The sequence below is a fragment of the Arachis hypogaea genome, chromosome 9, assembly GCF_003086295.3.
Source record: "Arachis hypogaea cultivar Tifrunner chromosome 9, arahy.Tifrunner.gnm2.J5K5, whole genome shotgun sequence".
Classification (NCBI taxonomy): Eukaryota; Viridiplantae; Streptophyta; class Magnoliopsida; order Fabales; family Fabaceae; genus Arachis; species Arachis hypogaea.
The window spans coordinates 11,368,214-11,391,800 of record NC_092044.1 but is presented as its reverse complement, the minus strand read 5'-3'; the positions used below and the strand labels follow the sequence as shown (position 1 = coordinate 11,391,800).

Genomic DNA, 23,587 nt, shown 5'->3' with positions numbered 1-23,587 from the left:
CAATGCACCAAATTAAAATAAAAACATAAAAAAAAAATTAGAGCATAAGCACTAAAAATAATCCTTTCCATAAAGAATAAAAATAGGGGAAAAAATTGTCCATGTGATTCAAGTGATATAGGATCCAAGAATGACAATGGTAAACAAATATGTCTAAAGAACAATCAATGGCAACAAGGAAGTGACATAACATAGAAAGCTGAATATTTGTATCCACCTTTTTTTTTTTAGCTTTTGATAATGGAAAATCTATTATGGTTGCTGAACACTATATAATGAGAATTTTTGTAGTTAAAGTTCCATTGTGCTTTAAAGACGAATATTAAAATTAGTTAAACTTTCTGGTAATTTCTGATACCCCACTACTTTGCAAGATGCAGTGCTATAGGTATTGAGACAAAATAATTTTTAGACTTATAAAATATTTTTTTCTTTTTGGGGAAAGAAAGATTCGGCCATCTATCTCTATATATTTATCATCCCTATAGGTGGCTAAAATATTTCTTCCAAATCCATTGTAAGAATAATTGCAGATTTATTATTATGTGAATTTATGCTGGTATCTTTATCTAACATTATTAAATTATTTCACACTCTAGATGGCCACAACAAGAAGATTCTACTCCAACTCCTAATATGATTAATAATTAATAATTATATTACTACTACGTATTAATTTGTTTGAGGCCAGTTGTTAACATTATCCGTCAACCTTGCAATTGTTGTCCCTGCTTTGACATTTTTCCCTTGTCTTGATTAAATTGTTGGCATCAGAATTTTTTTTAAAAGAATTTGATTAAATCGTTTGATCTCATTTAATTCTAATAAAAGAGATAGAAGTCTTTTCATGATGATTTTTTCTATAAAAATGTTTAGAAGAATATAAAAAATTAATCTAAAATAATTTAAATTTTTTATTTTAATTTCTATTTATTATAATAAATATATAATTATAAATATTACATACATCAAATTATAGATATTAAATTAAAGAAAATAATTTTAAATTATTATCTCTCTAATACTATGAAACACGGAAATTTTGCTGAATTGTCGTGTTCGCGTGTCTGCTGTGTCCAACCGTGTCTTAATAAAAAAATAAAAAATTCTTCTCTAGACACGCTTGAACACACTTAAATACCATCGCATATCGGTATGTTCAGTCTTATTCTTAATATATATTTTTAAAATAAATTTAGATATAGTATATATTATTATTTATTAAAACAAAAAATATTTTAAATACCTGATATAATTAAAATAAGATATTAAAAACAATTAAAAAATTAATTTATATTTTAATATCAATAAAATATCAAAATATCATTACGATTTGTCTAAAAAATACTTTATATTTTATATGTATGTGTGTCCCCGTGTCTTATAATATTTTAAAATTCGCGTATCGACGTATCCCGTATCATATCGTGTCCCGTGTCCGTGTCAGTATCCGTGCATCATACATCTAACATTATAGTTTTACCAAGTTGTATAACTTGTGGTTGATTTTTGAATTTTGATTTAAATACATTTGAAGGCAACATTAGACCATAACCTATTTGTTTGTTGGCAAGAGAGCTTTGTTCGTTTCGATGTTATGTACTTTGGTAATGTCAATTTAATTATATTATTCATTTCTATCCTTCCATTTAAGAATAATAGGCTAAGGACATTGCATGGTAGCATTTAGACAAATTAGATTCAAATCTTATTCCATAAGCCATCAGGAATATAAAAAAAGAATTTTATGCCATAAGGCTTCCAATTCAGCACTACAATTCTATTAATAATTTTCATTTTCCCACTCTCCCATTCTTGTTCTTGTTATTCTCTTTTCTTTCCTTTTTTTCTTTACTTCCCCTTCTACCACTTGTTGCTCCTTAAGAGTGATGATCAACCTTTCTTAGAGTCATTTATTCTACCTAAGAAAATTTGAAAACACTGGAACGAATTTTTTTTTTTCCTTGAACATTTTTCTTGCTATCCAAGTTCAACTATTGAAGGTTTTTTTTTTTTTACCCTTGTAAATGAATGAGAACAAGCTTGATTTTCATTCTGAATATGGCAACCATTCTTCTTGTCAATATTTTGGTATTAGACAACAACCTTGGAACATGGGACCATGCAATAACCAACCCCTCAGCGCGACTTGCGTCGGCGTTGGAGTTGGCAGAGGAAGAGGAGGAGGAGGAGGAGAACAAGAAGTAGTACTACCATACTCGGCTCAAGCCAAACCATCTAGCACCATCATAAGCCGATTCGAGTCGCCGGCTTCGGCCTTTTACGCGACGGAAATCTTCATGGGGTTCCCACAATATGATTCCCATCAAGTTGGTAATCCATCCAATTTGATGCCGCATCAACTCTCCATCAAGAACATTAATAATGATATGGAGTTCCCTCTCTATCAATCTTCAAAGGAAAGCCTCTTCTTTGATTCATCAGTTAATGACCAAAATAGCCCCAACAACTTTGAGTTGCCAAACACCTTGCAAGCAATAAAATCTCAATGGAATGGTGATCAATGTAATGGATCACCTGAAAAATCTAATAAAATTCCATGTGGGAATTTTCCTGCCAGCAATTTCCTTCCTATTGAACAACATAAGTTGTTCAATGATGATGCTGCCCCAGTCACTAGGAGCATATCAATTCCTAAAGCAAATCAAGAATCTACGGTAAGTGTTTTTCATAAATATCTTATTTAAATTTTTTTTTAATAGAAAAGATAGACAATCAACTTTTAATTAATCAATGATTTTAGAATTTAGATTTATAATTTAAGATTTAGATTTAAGATAAACAAAATAATTTTAAAATAGTTGACTGATGTTGCTGAAAAAATTGGTTACCTAACATTACTCGATTTTTTCCGCCTTTGGACTCATTTTCAAATACTAAAAACAGGTTGCTTGTGGCTCATTCAATTCCCCTGTTCAACAGCTGAGTTTCTCTTCTCCTCAAGAGAAGCTTTCTCCGACAATTTCGGCCGGAAACCTTGTCGGTAATGGACCAATAGCATCGAGTAAGACGCGTATAAGATGGACTCAGGATCTTCATGAGAAGTTTGTTGAATGTGTCAATAGACTAGGAGGCGCAGAGAGTAGGTTATTCTAAGTAGATTTTATCAAATCCAAAGTCATGTGTCTAAAGTCTAATATCTGAATGTGTTCTTGGTTTCTTGATTGTAGAGGCGACGCCGAAAGCGATACTAAGGCTGATGGATTCAGATGGATTGACAATCTTCCATGTTAAGAGTCATTTGCAGAAATACAGAATTGCAAAGTATATGCCAGAATCAACTCAGGGTAATTCACTTTCTTAGGTTCATTTTATTCTTATGTATGTTCCTATTTGTGGAATAAGCCATATAACCTAACAGGGGAAGACATGAATCTAAATTCCTTCAATTTGAATCCTTGGTTATATTGATGTCTTCGTACTTAAGATAACAGAGGAAGTAGCAATGCAGATGAAATAAGTTGAAAATTGAAATCCTTTCATTTTTGTTCCAATGTAAATTAAAATATGTCATTTTTAAGTAAGTTGAATTGCTCGAATAGGTAGTTAATTCGTCTGCTTAAGTAAGTAATAGCTCATAGTCATAATAAATTTGACATTGACTTGTCAGAATGTGAAATATGATCGGAAAATACTAAAAGCATTTGGCATTTGGACAAGAATAACTGCCCCTTTGGTTTTTAGTTGGTCAAAATATCTATAATAAATGTCAGTTAGAGTTAGTTGTTACAAAAATACCATAATTCTTTCTAAAATCGCCATAACACTTGGCATTTTCAACTTCTCTTATGTAACTTATTTCCCAAGGAGAAAACTAAAAAAAAAAATTTAAAGAAAAAATCTTTTGAAATTAATATTTCAATTCAATGAATTGATGTTACTATTTAATATCTTCTAATATGCAGGTTCATATGCTTTGCCTAAAAAGTACTTCTTCCCTTTTTCAGGGAAATCTGAGAAAAGAACCAGCGCAGAGAATGTGCATCTTGATGTCAAAGCGTAATGCTACTTCTTTTCTCTGAAACACTTTTATGTTTATATAAAGTTTTATTTTGAATAAAATATACATATTGAGATAAGACATTGAAATAAACACAATGAAAATAAAAATATTAGTATTTTTTTTAAGATATATGATTAAATAGTGTATTTTAATTTAACCATGTCTAACCAAGTTTATTAGTCTGCTTAAACAAATATCATTAGTCTGCTTAAATAATTGTCGAGAATTCAAATTAAATCACATTATTGGCATCAATGTGGTTACTCTATAAAGTAGTAAAGCACTTAGCAACTTTTAATGTTAGTTGGTTTGCAGTGGCTTGCAGATTAAAGAGGCACTTCAGCTGCAATTGGATGTGCAGAGGCGTCTTCATGAACAGCTAGAGGTATGATTCATGCTATCTTCTTCTCTAGTACTTTATGAATTTAAATAAAAGAATTATATAAAATTATATAATAGTTGTATATAGTAGCAGTATTATTATAATATTCTCTGACTCTAAATTTTCTTTTAATTTGAATTATTGATCCAGATTCAGAGAAAATTACAGTTGCAAATTGAAGAACAAGGAAAGCAGCTGAAGATGATGTTTGACCGGCAGCAGAAGTCAAATAATAGTGAAAGAAGTTCTAAAGATAATAATAATGATGATAATGAGGTTACAATTTTAGAAGGGACTGGAATTTCCCACTTCCCTTCAAAGATAAGTTAGCCCAATTTCAAATCCCATAATTCCATAATAATAATAATAATAATAATAATATCTATACATACAGAATTAACTATTACATTGTGCCAACAAATCTTGCTCCTCAATCTCTTTGTAAGTGACAGTTAAAAAACATACACCAGATCATGCAATTTTGTTATTATGTGAATTATTAAAGCACTTTTGTTGAATCCGGCAAGTAGTAAATTTATTAATTTATTATTGTACCCTACAAAACCAATCAAGAATCACCGTATTACAGAAAAACATTGTAATTGTATTCCCCACCCCCCATCAAAAAGAAAAAAAAATAGAGGCAGCTTTTAATTTCCATCTTCTTTTTTTTTCCCATGTAGAGATGCCAATTAATTTACATATATAGGGTTTATGTATTTTGTTTACCATTAGATGGTGCATCTAATATCATTAACATTGGCTTATATATAGTCCATCACACTTTTTTTTTTAACTAAAGATAAAGAGACTCGAATTCTCAACCTCTAAATGAGTATCGAAAGACTATGACATTTGAGTTATAATTCGTTGACATATAGTCTACCACACTTTACTCGTTCAAGTGACTTTAATTTTATTAGGATAAAATATACTTTCTTCTTCCATAATAATATTTGGCGAGAAGTTTTAAAATTATTTTTAATGTTCAATTTATATTAATTTTATTCTCAAATTTTTAAACAAAATTAAAAATTTAATTTTGATGTATTCAAATTCTTTTGGAAAAAATCTTTCTTCACTACTCTCCCTCCAACCCCACCTCATCACACCACCTCCACCAAAAAAATGTACCAATGTAACTTAAGTAAATATTAATACATAATTGCTTAATTAATATCAATTATGCGACAATATATCCAGATAAGTTTTTTTAACGACCACGAATTCTCTAACAAAAAAATATTTTTTTTAATTTTTAATTTATATAATTAATTGAAAAAAAATATTTTTATTTGTTGTATTTATTTTAGATAAAATATTGTATCAATTTTTTATTATTTATTATAAAATAGAATATACATTTTTTTAATAATAGTAAATTTATATGAATTATGATGGTTAATTTAAATTGAATACACCTAAAACTTAACATAATTCTAGTAATATAATATCTTAATAATTTTTTTAAACAGCAATAAAAATATTAAAAAATATATCATTTATTTAATTTCTATAAATAAAAAAATTTAAAAATTAGTAATATTTTTCAATTTTTATACAATAAATTTAATTAATTTATATAAAAAAGACAAACAAAATAAAAAAATTTTAGTCTCATAAAAATAAAGATTAAAAATCAAAAAAATATTTTTTTTTATTAAAAATCTTTATTATCTTTTAAAATAATTATAAAAAATGTGTAGAGTTTTTTTCTCTAAAACAAATTATAGCCGTCCTCCTTGAAAAGACTGGAATCTTTCCGCCTTGATTTGTCCAAAACTGATTCGCTTGAATGAAGATCACTGTCTTACCTTGTTGTTTAGTTGTTGGAAACTTGTAATTAAATAAGATGCACTATTTATCTTTTTATTTATAATAATAATAATAATAATAATAATAATAATTGTTTATAAAATGAGTTAACACACTGATTTGTTCATATTTTGCTTGCTGTTATCCAGCAAAATATGAGAGAAATACTTGTATGTTGTATTTCACTGGCATACAAGTCAGTGAAATATATGTAAATTAATCTCGGTGAACATTCAATAAAATGCTCTAAATATAACACACAGATATGTAAATATTTTAGATTTTAAATAAAAAAATCACCAGCTATATGTGAATGTTTTATGCCGCAAGAAAACTCCAGCAAGGTAATAAGGAGTGCTTTAGCCATGTTAGAGAGAACCCATACCAAAAGTTGCAAGTGACTATGATGAATTTGATGATTGACGTATGGAATTCGCTCAACGAATTGGGACTGTTATTGAACTTGGTGAGTGCTTTTATATATTTTTTTTCTAAAATTTTATAAAAAAATAAAAATAATAAAATTATGCTTTCACTATTTTTTTCAAGATACTCAAATAAAAAAACTTATGAAAAAAAACATAAAAAGGCTGCTGATAGTTTTCACAAGTAATACTCCAAATCAATTTTCAAATCTTTTTTTAACACATTTAGTTAGTTTCACGTCATATTCTTTTAAAAGATAAATTAAACCATTTGTCATCGAAATTTAATAAAGAGTTGAAAGTCTCTTAGAATTTTTTAAAATTCTCATCTCTATCTTTTTAAATATATGTGTAGATTAATTATTTAATTTGACTTAGTGAAATGGTTAACTTACTTATTTGTTTAAATAAATATTAAGAGTTTAAATTTTATTTTGGACATGCACACCAACTTAGTATCATTCTATTTATTGTCGATTGTTTTTGTTAAATGGTCACTTCAGCGAATTGTAAAGGAAGAGAGAACCCTCGTAGAGCTGAAATTTGTGACTAGAGATTGTAATCTTGAATCTCAGTCTTTATTCTTGTTACTTCTCTTCTAAATACACTTAATTATTAGCACAGTTACTGCCACATCAATCTAATTAATTATAGTTAATCTAACTTTCTACAATTAGTCTCTATAATCAATTATTCAGAAAATACATAAAAAAAACTAGCTCATATAACACCCCACTCAAATTAGAATGATCTTCACTCATCATTTTAAACTTAGAATTGCACCGCTGAAACAAGTTAGAGAGTTATTATCTTGGTCAGAATATTTGCGATTTGGTTGTTTGTTGAAATTGGCAGCAACTTAGTTGTTTGTTCCTTCCGCTTATCCCTTACAATATAACAATCTATTTCTATGTGCTTTATTCTCTCATGAAATACTGTATTCGCTTAATAAGTAGAGCAGATTGGTTGTCACAATAAATGACAATTGGTCTTCTCAACTTCACTTTCAATTAAGTCTTGCAAAATATAGGTGATTTACTGTGCTTCTCGAGTTACGATGGCTAAAGCTCTATACTCAACTTCACAGGATGAGCAAGAAACTATATTTTGTTTTTTGCTCTTCCAGGATACAATTTAATTTCCCATAAAAAAAACAGTAATCCAATAGAGATCTTCTTGAATCGAGACATGTCCCCCAATCACCATTTGAAAAATCAGTTGGCTCAAGGTCAAATTCGGTTGAGAATATTAGACCTAGTGTTGGATCTCCTTTAAGGTATTTTAACACCTTTACTGCATCTTTAAAGTGCTTATCAGTCGCAAAAAATCTAGGTACTAACTTAATTTTCCAACAGCGTAGTTTATCTCTGGTCGAGTATTGGTGAGATACAATAACCTGCCGATCAGCCTCTGATATTCTGAATTCGATTGAAGTAGTGTGCTTGAGTGCTTTGACAACTTGATGGTGTAGTCCATAGGAATTATCACTGCTTTTATCCATCAACCTATACTCCTTTAATAGATCAATGTAGTATTTTTTTGGCACACATAGAACCCCTCTTGCTTCGAGCTACCTCCAAACCGAGAAAGAATTTTAATTCCACTAAGTCTTTAATTTTGAAAAGTTGTGGAGATGCTGCTTGATGAATTGTATCTCCTTGCAATCATCACCTGCTACTATTAGATCATCTACATAAACTAAATGGAGATGTTGTTTGATGAATTTGTTTGAACTGGATACTGTGTGCTAGACATCAGTTATTTCAGCGCTTACAAAGAATGATAGGTTTAAGGAGGCTGTGGAGTTGTTCTATAAGATTCATAGAGGTTGCGGGTTAGCACTGGATGGTTTTACCTTTGGGACATTGTTGGCTGCTTGTGGTAACTTGGGGTGGTTGAGACAGGGGAGGGAGGTGCATGCTAAGGTTGTTACTTCTGGGATATGTGGGAATGTGGTTGTTGAGAGTAGTCTTTTAGATATGTATGGTAAGTGCGGTTCGGTTGGCCAGTCTAGGATTGTTTTTGATAGGACGAACAATAAGAATTCAGTGTCATTGACTGCTATGCTCGGCACGTATTGTCATAATCGAGAGTATGAGACTGTGCTCAATCTTTTTAGAGAGAATGGGATTGTGGATATTTATAGCTTCAGGACTATTCTTCGCGCGTTTTCGGGATTGGCTGCTGCGAGACAGGGAAAGGAGGTTCATTGTATGTGATACGTAACGTATACCTCGACCAAACAACGCATATCTCGGCACAAGATAAAATAATAACAAACCGCATAAACCGGACGAGCTATGCACAGCTCGATATCTCAACTGACAAGGCTAACGTTAGCAATAGGATAACATCGGCAAAAGTGGAGAATCCCGAGATATGCTATAACCGAACAAACCTAAAAATGTCTATATAAGCATATAAGTAACCTCAGAGTAAGACAGGTCACAAAACTCACTTCAATTCATTTCTCTTATTTTCTCTTAACTCACATTCTTACTTGAGAGTCGGAGTGCTTTTTGCCGGTGCTCTCGCCGCGGTTTTCCAACTCAGCAGACGTATAGATCCTCCACCCGAACTCGATCAACGCCAGAGGAGATCACCATACCTCGGCAGCATACGGACGGAACTGTATGTATGTGAGAAAGGGTGGTTGGAGAGACATTATAGTCGAGTCAGCCTTGGTTGATCTATATGCAAAATGTGGGTGCGTTGATTTTGCATATAGGTTGTTCCTGAGTATGCAAATTCGAAATCTGATAACATGGAATTCAATGATTGGCGGGTTTGCACAGAATGGAAGAGGGATGGTAGCATTCGCCTTGTTTGAGGATATGGTCAAAGGAGGGATGCAGCCTAATTATATCATTTTTATTAATGTTCTCTTTGCTTGCAGCAGTCATACTGGTTTGGTTAATGAAGGAAGAGAATATTTTACTTTAATGACAAAGAAATATGAGATTCAGCCTGGAGTTGAGCATTACAATTGCATGATTGATCTTCTAGGTCGCGCCGAACTGATAGAGGATGTTGAGATTTTGTTGGAAAATTCGGATTGTAGAGAATATCAGTCACTTTGGGCAGTGCTTTTTGGAGCTTGCACTAGGTGCTCAGGCTATATCACTGCAGAAGTATTTTCAAAAAGATGATTAAGCTGCAACCAGGGTTCCATTTAAGTTATGTTCTATTTGGTAACATTTATAGAACAGTTGGTAGGTGGAATGATGCTCTAGCAATCAGGAAGTTAATGGAGGATAGAGGAATTAAGAAGATGCCTGGCAAGAGCTGGATTGAAAGCGAAAATCAAAAGAGATCTCATTTTGATCTGACTAACATGAACATTGCTGGGAAACACAATACTTTATAGCATGGAAAGATGGATCAATTAACATCATGAACTTTTTTATCTCAGTTCAATAAAAGCTGATGAGCTAGGACTTACCCTTCTGGTGATTTTGAGCTAACGGATTGCAACACCAGCTTCGTATGGATAGCATATGAAATTTCAAAAGATCCTCTGATGACAATGGTTTGTCTCTAATTTTAACAGCTGTATAACAATTAACAAACGGGTCGCACTATGGTACAGAACAAATTTTATAAAGAGGGAATACGGATTTTTTTTGTGGCTGCTATTGTGACCCGTTTGTTGTATAGAATGTGGGCGAGTTAATAGTCAAAATCGTCCCAAAAAGATACCTCGATCTCTATTTTGGTCTTCGAAAGACAAAATTAATCGAAATCGTTCCCGAAAGATACACGATTTGGTCACGTTAGTCCTTCCGTCAGTTAGATGATGACGTGTCACGTTAAGTGCCACGTTGCATGATGACGTGGTGGGTCAATGTCACATGTCACAAGATGATTGGTTGATGTGTCAGATCAGTGACACGTGTCTCTTGACATGTAAAAAAGTTATTTATAATCAAAATAGTCCTTGAAAGTTCAGACGTAAGTCATTTTTATCCCTAAAATTTTAAAAATTAATCAAATTAGTCCTTATATAATTTTTTTATTTTTTCTTGATAATATTAAATTTGAAATATTTTTTTATACTACTAATTTTAATAGAAATGTAATTGACAAATAAAAAGTTAGTAATTGTATCTTTTCTTCTTAAAAAGTTTTTCAATAAAATTATCTCTCTTCTTTAATTCTTTTCAAAATCCCTCTTATTCTTTTCTATTCTAAAACCTTTTTTCTTACATTATTATATTTTGCTGGAATATATATATATATATATATATATATATATATATATATATATATATATATATATATATATAATTTATGTATTTGTTAACCTAAACAAAGTTATATGCTCAAACTCAAAATTTATGTATGTTAACCTAAACAAAGTTATACCACTATTTTTTTCTACTACATCTTTTTTTTCATTACAGTATTACTTACATATAGGATGTAATAGTAGTAATATTAAAAGTTAAAGTTCAAGAAGATCCACAAATTTTGTTTTAATTTCAAATTTTACAAAATATTAAAAATTTGTTGCTTAATTATTATTATATATGCTAAACGAATTGTGCAAGACCCTGAATTTTTGAATAAATCTTATTATAAATTAATTTTAATTCATTTAATTCATTAGAACTTTTATCTTCAGGAATTATTTTATTAAAGGTAATTAAATAAAAAATTAAATCAGGTTTTGATAATTAATTAAAATTTTATCTAATTTTATAATTATTGAATTATTTGCTATATTTAAATTTCAAAATTAGTAGTTACTGAATAGCAAGAATATTTATGTGATTTAATTTAAATAATTAATATTTCTATGATTTAATACTTCAAGTTTTAGAAATAAAAAAAATTAATCTTATTATCTTATAAATTTAATTAGAGAATTTGATTTTAAACCAATTAGTATTTTAATACAATAAACAATATTTTAAAATAATTATAAAAATTAAAATTAAATTTTAAATTAATACTATATACTCTAATTTGATTAAAAATAACCAAAATCTAAATTAAATCCTAAATTGCTAAAACAAAACCATAACTAATAAACACTCACACTCACATCTCTCAGCTCACACGCACACACAGCTGCACCCCTTCCCTACCTTCACTTACCCACAAAAATCCCATCAGAAGGAAAGAAAGAAAAGAAGAAAAGGAAGAGAGGAGTGGGGGACCGCGGGAAAAGGAAAGAAGGGAGAGAGAAGAAGGACGGCGCCGGCGGGTGTCACTGCCGCCGCGCCGCCGTGTCGCACCGATGAGGGAGAGCGTCGGGGAGGGAAGTAGCTTGCCGCCGCCTTGACGTCCTACCGCTCGTGTCATCGTCGCCAGCTTCGTCGGATCCTTGCCGCCGAACCCGTTCTTACCGCCGCTGCTGGAATCACGAACAGGGGAAGGAAAAGACGCGGGCCAGTGCCGCGAAGAGGAGCGCGACCCGCTACGCAACACTGCGCCGCCGTGTGTTTTTGCCGTCGCCGAGCTCCCGTGGTTGCCGCCGGCAAGGTTCAAAGAGAGAGAAGCTAGAGGAGAGAGAAAGATCGACGAAGGGGGTTTTGTTCGAGCGGCCGTGCCTCCACCGCCTTTCACCGCCGCAGATTCGCCACCATCCACCGCGCCGCACCATGCCACGTTGCCGCTGTTCTTTACTGCGCAGCCACCGCCACGCCTTGTCGTCGCCAGAGTTGCCACCGCCGCTTCTCACCACCGAGGAGAAAGCTTGCCTACGTTGCTGCCTTCCGGGCCAGATTCACCGGTAACCCTGTTTCTGCTTTCCTGAACCATGTTCCACTATTTTGATTATTGTTGGTGTCTCTGCTACCTTAATCACTCAAATTAATTCCACCATCGCCACTGGCTTGCCATTTTTGCTCGGCTGTGCCCTTATTCGTCGTTCTGATTGTTGAAAGGAAATGATGTCGAAGTTATAGTTTCTCCGTTTTCCATTCTCTTGTTTCTTTTCTGGTAAGACAAACTTTGTTGTACCTTATCTTGCCATAATGCTCCATTTCGATTCTGTTTTATTAGTGCATAATGTTCCTCTTTGCCTTACCTGGTTGTGTTTATTCTGTCTGTTACCTAAAGCTGCTGTGTTTGCGGTTATTACCTTTTTTTATCGTTCTTCTCTGCTAGCAGAGGGTGTTTGGAATACAAATCATGACGTAGCTGCTGCAGAATAAGGTGAAAAGAGGGTTTGTCGCATTAAAATCGTTGCGGGTTTGATTCTTTGAGGTAGTGGTTTTCTTAAAATCTATTTTACATTACAGAGTTGTGATAAATAGATATTGATACAAAAAAATATACTTCTGTGATTATATTTGTCTTGTGGATGTGATGGTTTATTGAATTGGATTATTGGATGCTTGATTGTGTGAGTGGTGTATGGTTGTTGATAAAAACCGGTTTGAAATGTTATTTGCTTGACTATTATGAAAGGTAGATTTCCTTGGTTTTGGAGTTTACTTAGTAATATAAATGAATCAATTTTGGGGATTGGTTGATTTGGGGTTGGTCTGATTTTATAAATGATTTACTATTTGAGCTGATTTGATTTTAAAAAGAGTTTTACTGTTGAAACTGGTATGATTTAAAAATAACTTGGTATTGGAACTGGCTCAACTCTGAAAAATGTTTGAGATTTGGAAATGGTTGAGAAAGATTTGAGAAGTGTTTGGATGGACCCAGAAAGGGTGGCAGCGTCTGAGTTTTAGAGGAGATGCTATTGAAATTTTATAAAATTGGAAGTTCCACTTTAAGTATTATTTGAAAAGATTTGGTTTTAAACATTACATGTCTTAAGGTTGATTTATTTACCAAAGAAAGAATTATTTTGAATTGGGATTGTCAATGAGCGGAATGGAGAGAAGGATGATAAAGATTTTCTTTGAAATATGAGTTTTGAATGAATTTGAACATGAGATATGGATTGAGAATGTTACATGAAGGTTAATTCCATGGCTTGATAAATGATTATATACTGATTATGAGAATGAAATGGCTTATGAATGATGATAGCTGAGATACGAGGTTCCTTGGATTAAGTGCCGTGGCATGCCACCACGTGTACCAGGTTGAAAACTCGATGCTCTGTTGACCCTACGATGTAAGTGTAACCGGGCACTATATAAATTTCCGAAAATGTTACCTCCATTGAGCAATATTGATTATTTGAGAAAAAGCTATGCATAGACTCATGGGGATGCATGTCGGGGGACAGTCTAAGTGCAATTCAGACTTGTCAGGCTGGCTGGATAACTGACAGATGAGCCTCATCAGCCATAGGACATGCATTCATCATATGCATTTGTATGCTTTGCTTGAGTTTAAACTTGTTTGGGTTTGCCTAATTGTTAAACTGTTCTTAACTGCTACTTGAACTATTTGCTGTAACTGTTACTTACTTGTGCTTTGTTTGTCTGTCTTGCCTGTGTTTGTTCTGGCGTGCTACATTTGAGAATGAACTTTGGTGCTGAATTAATGATTGTATTGTTCGATTGCGTGGTTAGCTTCCGATCGAGATTTTTTTATAAGAAAGGAAAGGTTTCGGACTTCTAAAAAATTAAACATTGTTTTCTTTGAAGAGGTTTTGAACGATTACCTATTATTTTTTTTAAAAGATTCATAAGGTAATGATAATCATTGAGCTTGAAAACAGATTTTTAATTAAATATCTTCTTATGACAATTTTGAAACACCGTAGTGAGACCGTGTGGTTAGGTTCTCACCCCCCTACAGCTTTACTTTTTCTGGAACCAGATGAAACATTATGAAGAGTTAGATTGTTTATATGTGGTATTAATTAGATTATTTTCTTCTCTCGTCTTTGTTATTACAAGTTTGTAAGAGGGATATGAATTGTATGTTTTATATGTATATTATATTATGAGTTATTATGTAAGGAGTTTTGTATATGAATCTATGTTTGTTTATATTTTTCTTAAGATAAAGTATTTATTTTCGGTTTTTTAAAGGGATCGGCGATACAGTGTCGAGTCACAGACTCTTATTTTTAGTATTTACTATGTAAAGTAATCGTAATACTTCTTAAAATCAGAGTGGCACAGCTGGAAGCGTGACTTCTGATAGTGAGGGTGTTACAAATTGCTTCTTAAGCGTACTACATGCAAAGAGCATAATTTTTTTGTGTGTTTCATATATTTGAGATAGATTATATAATTTTTCTTTTAATATCACAATCATTATATCCTATATGTAAGTAATATCGTAATAGAAAAAAAAAGATGTAGTAGAAAAAAATAGTGGTATAATTTTGTTTAGGTTAACAAATACATACATTTCAATTTTGAGTATATATATATATATATATATATATATATATATATATATATATATAATAGAAAAATATAATAATGTAAGAAAAATGTTTTAGAATAGAAAAGAATAAGAGAGATTTTGAGAAGAATTAAAGGAGAGAGATAATTTTATTGAAAAAATTTTAAGAAGAAAAGATATAATTACTAATTTTTTGTTTGTCAATTATATTTCTATTAAAATTAGTAGTATCCAAAAATATTTCAAATTTAATATTATCAAGAAAAAATAAAAAAAATTATATAAGGAGTAATTTGATTAATTTTTTAAATTTTAGGGATAAAAATGACTTACGTCTGAACTTTCAAAGATTATTTTGATTATAAATAACTTTTTTACACGCCACGTGTCACTGATCTGACACGTCAACCAATCATCTTGTGACACGTGGTATTGATCCATGTGACACGTCATCCTCCAACTAACGGAGGAACTAATGTGACCAAATCGTGTATCTTTTGTAGACAATTTCAGTTAATTTTATATTTCAAAGACCAAAACGAAGATCGGAATATCTTTCAAAAACGATTTTGACTATTAACTCAAATGTAGGCCATAACTTTACTAATAATTAATCCCTAACTATGACCACATTAATGTCATTAGTAAAAAATATCACTTCGTTTTAGTAAATTGGTCATTTATTAAAATGTTCATTGAGCTCTTTAGACCTTCTGTAGTGATATGTAAAATTAAATTTTTTTACTCATAATTTTTGTATGTTTAATAGTATTTATATATTATATTTTTGGATATTCTATAAATATAATATGGCATAACCATAATAAACAAGCTTTATAAAATGAATTTTGAATAATTAATACTCATTATTAAGAGAATATTTACCAAAGATAAAAACTAAATTAAAATAGTGCAGACAATACTAAGATTAAGTAAGTACATATAAAATAAAGAAAATACTTCAATCAAATAGAAAAATACTCTTACATAAATTTATTTTTTATTATATATTTAAAATATTAATTGACAATATTATAATTATGTTTCAAGAAAATTTTTTATCATATGAAGTATACATAAAACGAAAAATATAATAAATTTAATTGTGAGGTGAGATTATAAAAGGAGTTAAGATAAATAAAGTTTAAAAAATTATGTTTATTTATCCAATCACTTAACTATAATCACCTATTATTAAAATAAATTGTACTAAATTTTGTTAAAATTGAACTTTAATAAAACTATAACCTACCAACTTAAATGTATGTATGTTATAAAATTTACAATGCTATTAATTTTAATATATAAAACAGGTATCTCAAATAATTGTTAATTATATTACCTATACAAACTACAAAGTATATCAGCTATTATAAGAAAGTATATATTTGGTGTTTATAAAAAGTTGAAATAATTTTTAATTATATTACCTATACAAAGTATATCAGCTATTATAAGAAAGTATATATTTGGTGTTTATAAAAAGTTGAATTATGTTATTCACACGTGATCAAAAGAATATTTTTGACATTTTAAAATTAAAGGATAAAATAATAATATTGTCTTATTTAAAAATCTGAATATTAGAAGAATTATTATGTCGATTTTAGACATAAAAAAATCAAAAGTTTATCTAAACATCAATAATGCTAAAATGACAGTATTTATAAAGTTTATTAGGCTAAATGAGAATGAGGATATTAAGAAGCCAAGAGTGCTCTTCAAATTCATTATGAGTTATAAATTTAGCATTCATTTTTGAAATTATGTAGTCATATTTTAGTTTGATTTGATGTTAAGATTTGTCAGAAATTATTTTTATTATTGAAATAGAGACGGTGTTTTGATTGAATATTGACATTTGAAGTGTATTATAATATTATAGAAATTATTCAATATGCTTCTCCATGAAACACGCCCCTACGTGTTGGCTAAGATGTTGCTACGTGTTCACACGCTCTCCGCGTGTTGGCCAAAATATTGCCATGTATTCAACATGCTCCCCACGTGTTGCAACACGTTTTCCATGTATTGACTTTCCACCTAAAAAATTTACCAATCTGTAATTACACCAAATACTCATATTTCCAACAAAAACACCAATTTTTTTATATAAAAAAATTAGCCAAAAATTGTTAAAAGACTTGATTTGGTTTTGATTTGTTTAATAGTATTTTTAGATATTTTAAATTTAAATTAAATCTGAACTAATTTAATAAGATTAAATTTTATTTTTTTTCCTCAAAGATAGATATTATTTTATTATTATAAAATAATAATGTTTTCATAAGGAAATACAAAAAGAAGTTGGAAATTTTCAATTATCACCAAATGTGATTGGAAGACAAATAATTTAAAAAAGAGTAAAATAAGAATAAAGAGAAATTATTAGCATTCATTAGGTATGGCTAATTGGCTATTGAGTTCACTAGACTATTGCCTTCTTGCACTATCTTTGGCGCTAGGCTTATTAGCTTCTCAAAGACACACCTATTTCTTGCTTTTCAAGTACTCCAACAAAGAAAGATTAAATCTAATTTAAATTAGTTATCATATCTTTTATTATCTTTTAATTTAAATTATATCTGATTTAAATAGATAGGATCAATTTTAGAGTCATATCTCACTTTTAGGCTAATGTATTAGAGATAATTTATATATTTTTTATGAATAAATTTTTGTGGTTTTTTATGCACATTTTTTTATGCATGATGATAAAGTGAAGTGAGTGATTTGATTTAGTTATTGCATAAGGAAATTGAAGAAGGAACCTAAGATAATTCTTAAAGTTAGTTCTTTCAATTTTTAACTCTCTGAACTAAATTGTTTAAAAGTCTAGTAAAAAAAATCTAGGTTACTAAAAATAGGTTTTTTTAGAAGTCTAATAAAAAAACCTTCTTTATCTATCTTTTTTGTATTTCTACTATATCTTTTCTTATCGTTCATTCTTATTTTCTTATCATTTGTTATAAAAAAATTTGATTTTGGTGATTGATTATTTTATTAAAAAATTGTGTGAAGCATTTATATATATAAATACATAACTATATTACTCAAATAACAAAATTTTATCAATATAATTATCAATCAATGTTACATGTACACTAAAAATTAAGGGGTAAGTACTGTTTTGATCCCTAAAGTTTAGCGCCAGAATCGAAACCGTCCCTGATGTAATTTTCGACTTAAAATCGTCCTTAATGTTACATTTCATTTTAAAATCGCCCTTTTTAATAAATTTTTTTAATTTATTTCAAATTTATCCTTACTTTAACTTTAATAAAAAAATATATAATTAAAAAAAAAAAGAAAACGCGTTTTGTTGGAGGGGAGGCAAAGGGTATACGAAGGGGGAGGGGAGGGGAGGGGAGGGGGAGGGGGAGGGGGAGGGGGAAGGGGAAAGGGGGGGAGGGGGGACGGCGCCGGTTCGCCGACTCCACCGCCGCCTCTGCCTCTGCCTCGCCTCCACCTCTGTCTCGCCGCGTCTGCCTTTGCCTCGCCGCCTCGCCAACCCCACCGCCGCACTGCCGCTTCTTCTTCTTCTTCTTTCCTTATTATTATTATTATTATTATTATTGTGTTGTTGTTGATTTGTTGCTGATTTGTGGAATATTATTGTTGCTTTCTGTTTCTGATTTGTTGATTTGGGGAAGGGAGAGACGGAGAGGGAGAGGGGACGCGGGGTGGGGGGAAGGGGAAGACGTAGAGGGAGAGGGGGAGGGGGTGGGGGTGCTGGGAAGGGAAAATGGGGAGGGGGGGGTGACGCGGGGTGGGGGTGGGGGTGGGAGTGCTGGGAAGGGAAGACGGGGAGGGTGGGGGTGCGGGGAAGGGAGGGGGAAGGGGAGGCAGGGAGGGGGAGGGGGATGGCGGCGGCGTTGGTGGTGGTGCTGGTGGTGCTGGTGGTGCTGGTGGTGGTGTTGGTGGAGGTTGTGGCGGAGGTGTTGGTGTTAGTGGTGGTGGTGGAGGAAGTAATTATGTTGGTAGTGATAAGGGTATTTTTGTCAAAAAAAAATTAAAAGGACGATTTTAATACGAAAAAAAACGTTAAGGACGATTTTAAATCCAAAATTAGAAGAGGGACGAAATCAATTCTGGCGCTAAACTTTAGGGACCAAAATCGTACTTACCCCAAAAATTAATTATCCAAATAAAAAATATTTTAAAAAATAAATACTCATTGAAAATGAGTTAGATACTATATGTATCTATACACAAATATATAATTATTTTTTTTGTGCACATAGTATTTTTTATTAACGATAAACAAAATTTTAATTTAATGATAAATTTTATAAATAAGTACTCCAATAAAATTTATTCAATCTTGTAATATTTATTTATTTAAATTTACAATGAAAATATTTATTTCTTCTATTAATAACAGAACTAACAAAAAAAAAAAACAACTAAGAAGCAATTAAATGAGAAAATAAAATCGTTGTACACAACAGTGACATTTACATGTGTGTATGCATGTGTGACTATTCAATGTTAACAATGATGTTAAAATCAATCTGTTGCTCCACAAAAATTACATATGACTATGTTAAAATCGATTTTTGTGTGAATATTAGTGTATATTATAGTATAATTTTTTTAAAAACTAAATTAATTCACTAATAATATAAAAGAAATTCAATTAATAACAAATTAATATTATTTTTCTCAATTATATAATCTTTTTAAACTGTTCAAACAAATTTAAATAATGTCTTAATGTTATTTTTAAAATATTATACTATAAGATCACCAAGATAATAAGCACTTTGCTTTTTTAACCAATGGTCTTGAGTTTAAGTTTTAACAATGAATATTTTGTTCTTTAAATATGAAAAAGGGGATTTAAAGAAAAAAATAGTTGGAGACTATGAAATTAAAGGAAATTCCTTAATCCCTATATATATGATAAATTATTATCCATATTTGTTTAATTATTTTTTATATTTTAAATAAAAGATGTAGCTTTTTATAAATAAAAATGTAGTTTATTTAAGTTAAAAAATAAATTGGTTTTACTACTTCATGATCTTTATAGCAAGCATACAAAAGCCAATAAAGCTTTAGAGAAATGTTGTACAGTGAACAAATTATTTTTATAATTAAATTTAATTAAGTTTTTTTTTTTAGTTGGATGAATTTCTCATTCGATAAATTTAAGTTGGTTATTTTTCTTCTTCTTTTTATATGTCTCTTTCATTTCCTCCTTCTTCAATTAAAATTTCTGTATCTTTAACTTATTGGATCAACTTAATTAGTTAAATTTAATTACTAAAATAATTTGATCATATAACATCATCAAAAATTTTATGAAGATATAGTTTAAGATTTATTTCTAAATCCTAAATTATAAACCATTGTTATATTTTGTTAATGAAAAATGAAATTTCATTATGATCCTTAAGAAGTTAATTTTACATTCGAATTCTTTTTCTAAAAAAAGTAAATAATAGAGATAAAAATAAAAATATATATTTTATAACTAGAAGGAATAAGAGTGAAATTAAACTATGTTGAAAAAAAGAAAACAATATGTTCTCTAAATTTTGTTATATATATCATTCTATTTTATTTATTTTAAAATTAATGTTTTATTTTTTTATAATAATTTGGTGACATTTAAATTATAAAATATAAACTAATAACTATTTTTTTATATCAGGTTAAATTTTGTTCTTAAAATTATATTTTTTTAGAATGATATTATTTATGCCACAAATTTCATATAATAAACAATTTATTCTTATCAAACATAATTTCTACGCGTATATATACACGTAGTTAATAATAATAATTATGCCATGCACTACCTATTTTTGTTTTATCTAATAATAATAATAATAATAATAATAATAATAATAATATTTTTTTCTTAAAAGTTGGCATCCTTTAAAGTATCGAAGAATCTCTATAACTTCCTTACGTAATATACTTGAATTCAGCTTTTTTAAATAAATATATAATAAAAATATTTTATTTATCAAAATACGCACGAAGAGAAATACCTTCGAAAAGATACAAGATTAATTCAAGGAGGACGCCTGTAAATTAGGTTTTCACTTCAACACAGGTGTAACAGCTACGAAATGGGACTGACAACAATAGGTGACAACTCTGGCTCGACGTGCACGAAATGGTGAGGAGGCCATCTTGTTGCTGGCGCCAGCAAAATGGCCATCTCAGGTGGGGAATCCACGAATTAGAACCCAACTCAGTATTACTACATGCGAAATAGTGCATTTCATGTGTACTGCCAACGAAGTTCGCTGCAAATTTGCCTATATAAACGGTTGGGCATCATTTATGGAAGGAACCATTCTATCTGTACTCTCTTCCAACTCTAAAATTTCTCTCAACGCCACAACCTTCTTTCTTTCTAAAATATTGTGGGTGTTGATTTCGTTTTGCTGTGTGTATGGCTTCGAAAAACGTATATGTGATTATATACTCTAATGGAAAAATTTCTCATACAGCAGAAGGTATTACGTTTGTTTGTGACGATCCACTTTAGATAATGATTCCGTCACAGACATCGTTACAAGATATGAAGAACTTGATTCTCATGAATACTGGAATAGTTGGAAAAAAGAAAATCACAAAGCTGACTTACAGGATGCCAATTGTAGTAGCCAACTCGTTTGCGTATCAAAAAATGCAGATTAAATTTAATCAGCGTGTTTCGATGATGTTTTCTTATCATCGCAATATTGGAAGCATCTATTCATTGGAACTTTGTTTGAATCTTCAAGATATTGGTAGAAGCTCATCTAGTTCTAATAATGTGGAGGGTGGTAGAAATCTCGGATCGGCAGATTTTGTTCTGGGTCGGGATACCGGTAGGGCCAGTAGTCAAAGCTTTAACGCGTTTGTGACGCCTGAACAGAATGCAGATATTCATCAAGCACGCCCCTCCCCTTCCAGCCTTGTTGGGATCGATAGATATCCTGATGCTGGCATGGCAGAAATATCTTATGAAGATGAGATCGAAGATTTTAGTGGTGATGAGGCAGAAGCTGTTCCCGAAACACATCCATTTTATCGTGAGACAGTTCCTCCAATTCATGTCGAATCGGGGGGAGGTGGTGTATCCAGCAGCACGCCAGCACACTACCTATCTTTAAATCTTGGAGCAATGTCTTCGACCACCGCAAAAAATAGACCGAGTAGCTACGCTTTGTCAGATGAGATGGAGCTCGAGATTGGGTTGAAGTTTCTCAATAGAGAAACAGCGATGCTTGCTGTTAAAAACTATAACATCCACAGGAGTACAGAATACAAGGTGGTAGAGTCAAGCCAAAGTAGTTATGTATGTCGATGCAAGCAGTTTGGGGATCAATGTCGTTGGATGGTCGAAAAGACGAGGTCTTCCAGAAAGGTAGTTTGTAGTATATCCATGACATAAGCAATGTATGACACCTGGTCATACCCTCAACATTGTAATCTGTTGCTAAGCACATAACTCGATATAACCAACAAAGAACGGTGCTACCCCAACTGTAGGTACTGATGGCATCATAATCAGCCAATAATGGAAGATATCAAACATGGACCGTGTTATTGGCTGTTGATTTAAGAAATTAACTAAATTAATTAATGATGACAAACATTATTTTATTGGGCTAATTAACCAATTAGTATTGATTATTTCTGATTAAATGTTGCAGGTTAAAATTCATTGTTGCAGCAGCCCAATACGAAACAAACTAAATCTATTCTTGTGGACAACAATTTCAAACAAAGTCCAATTGCATATATGAAAGAAATCAAATGGACTGAATGAATCATAACCTACCCAAACTCGAATTAATCACTCAAAGCTGATCCCTCCAAAGTGCATTCCATAAAGGCAACGTTCACTTTTTCCTCTTCAGTTAGAACTCAGAGAAAGAGAGAGAAAGCTTAGTTTCTAAGCTGTTCACCAAAGTAGAAAGAAAGAGAAGGATTAAGTAAGAAAGGCAGAGGTCTAATCACCCAAATCAAATCACATCAAGCTAAGGCAAAAGTTAAAAGTAACTTATTTCCTCTAACATGGATCGTGCTTTCTTCTCCTCTTCCCCAACTCTCTGCCACTCCAAATTGGAAAAAATGAAGAAAGTAATCTCTGTTAAATTTTGCTGCAAATCTGTGGTCAAATTTGTGTCTTGGGGTCCAAGTAATATTTCAATGGCTCAGATCTGGGTTTACCATTGAAAATATTTTTCTTAGCTGTCCTGAGGCTTTCGGTCAAGAAAGAAGGTCAGAACCAAAGTTCCTAATTTGAGGATTAATGGAAGAAAGTGAAAAAGTGAGTTGGTGAAGCACACAGCTCGAGGGTTGACTTGGAAGAGAGCAAAATCAGCATCATGCAAGGAGATACAAAAGAAGATTTTTTATCCTTCAGAAGCCAAGGAGAGAGAACCAGTGTTTTGAGGTTTATGTTCTGAGAAGAGTTCTCTGAATAAGTTCATCAACTTGGACAGTGCTTCCTAGTCAAAGGAGCATTCTGCCAGAATGAGGAACTAAATCAGAGGCAAGCAAATTGGGTTAATCACATAGCAAAGAGGCTGTTAAAGCATCAATCTCCTTCATGTTTTACAGATTGTAATTTTCTTTTTAATGTTTATCTTTCTGTAATTTCTTGAGGTAAAAGACAGAATGAGAGAGCTCAAGTAAAAGCCTAAGAGTAGTAAG

At 31.2% G+C, this 23,587-nt stretch overlaps 1 protein-coding gene, 1 long non-coding RNA gene and 1 pseudogene across 3 annotated transcripts; all 3 read left to right on the top strand.

Moving 5' to 3' along the window:
- Positions 1 to 1,734: 1,734 nt before the first annotated feature.
- On the top strand, positions 1,735 to 4,924 carry LOC112710382 (uncharacterized). 2 transcript variants are annotated; one of them, XM_025762573.3, is made up of 6 exons: positions 1,735 to 2,678; positions 2,908 to 3,103; positions 3,192 to 3,308; positions 3,969 to 4,020; positions 4,340 to 4,409; positions 4,557 to 4,924. In XM_025762573.3, exons 1-6 carry the CDS (start codon positions 2,028 to 2,030, stop codon positions 4,734 to 4,736), a joined length of 1,266 nt encoding a protein of 421 aa, XP_025618358.1. In that variant the 5' UTR covers positions 1,735 to 2,027; the 3' UTR covers positions 4,737 to 4,924. The 2 variants fall into 2 exon arrangements, with proteins under 2 accessions (XP_025618358.1, XP_025618357.1); XM_025762572.3 differs by having other exon boundaries at positions 1,764 to 2,678; positions 3,927 to 4,020.
- A 3,440-nt stretch (positions 4,925 to 8,364) lies between these two features.
- On the top strand, positions 8,365 to 10,013 carry LOC112708875 (pentatricopeptide repeat-containing protein At1g03540-like; annotated as a pseudogene).
- Positions 10,014 to 11,691: 1,678 nt separating this feature from the next.
- Positions 11,692 to 14,598, top strand: LOC140175274 (uncharacterized). The gene is made up of 2 exons (XR_011865375.1): positions 11,692 to 12,592; positions 12,764 to 14,598. It is a non-coding gene; the product is annotated as an uncharacterized lncRNA (long non-coding RNA).
- Positions 14,599 to 23,587: the final 8,989 nt, after the last annotated feature.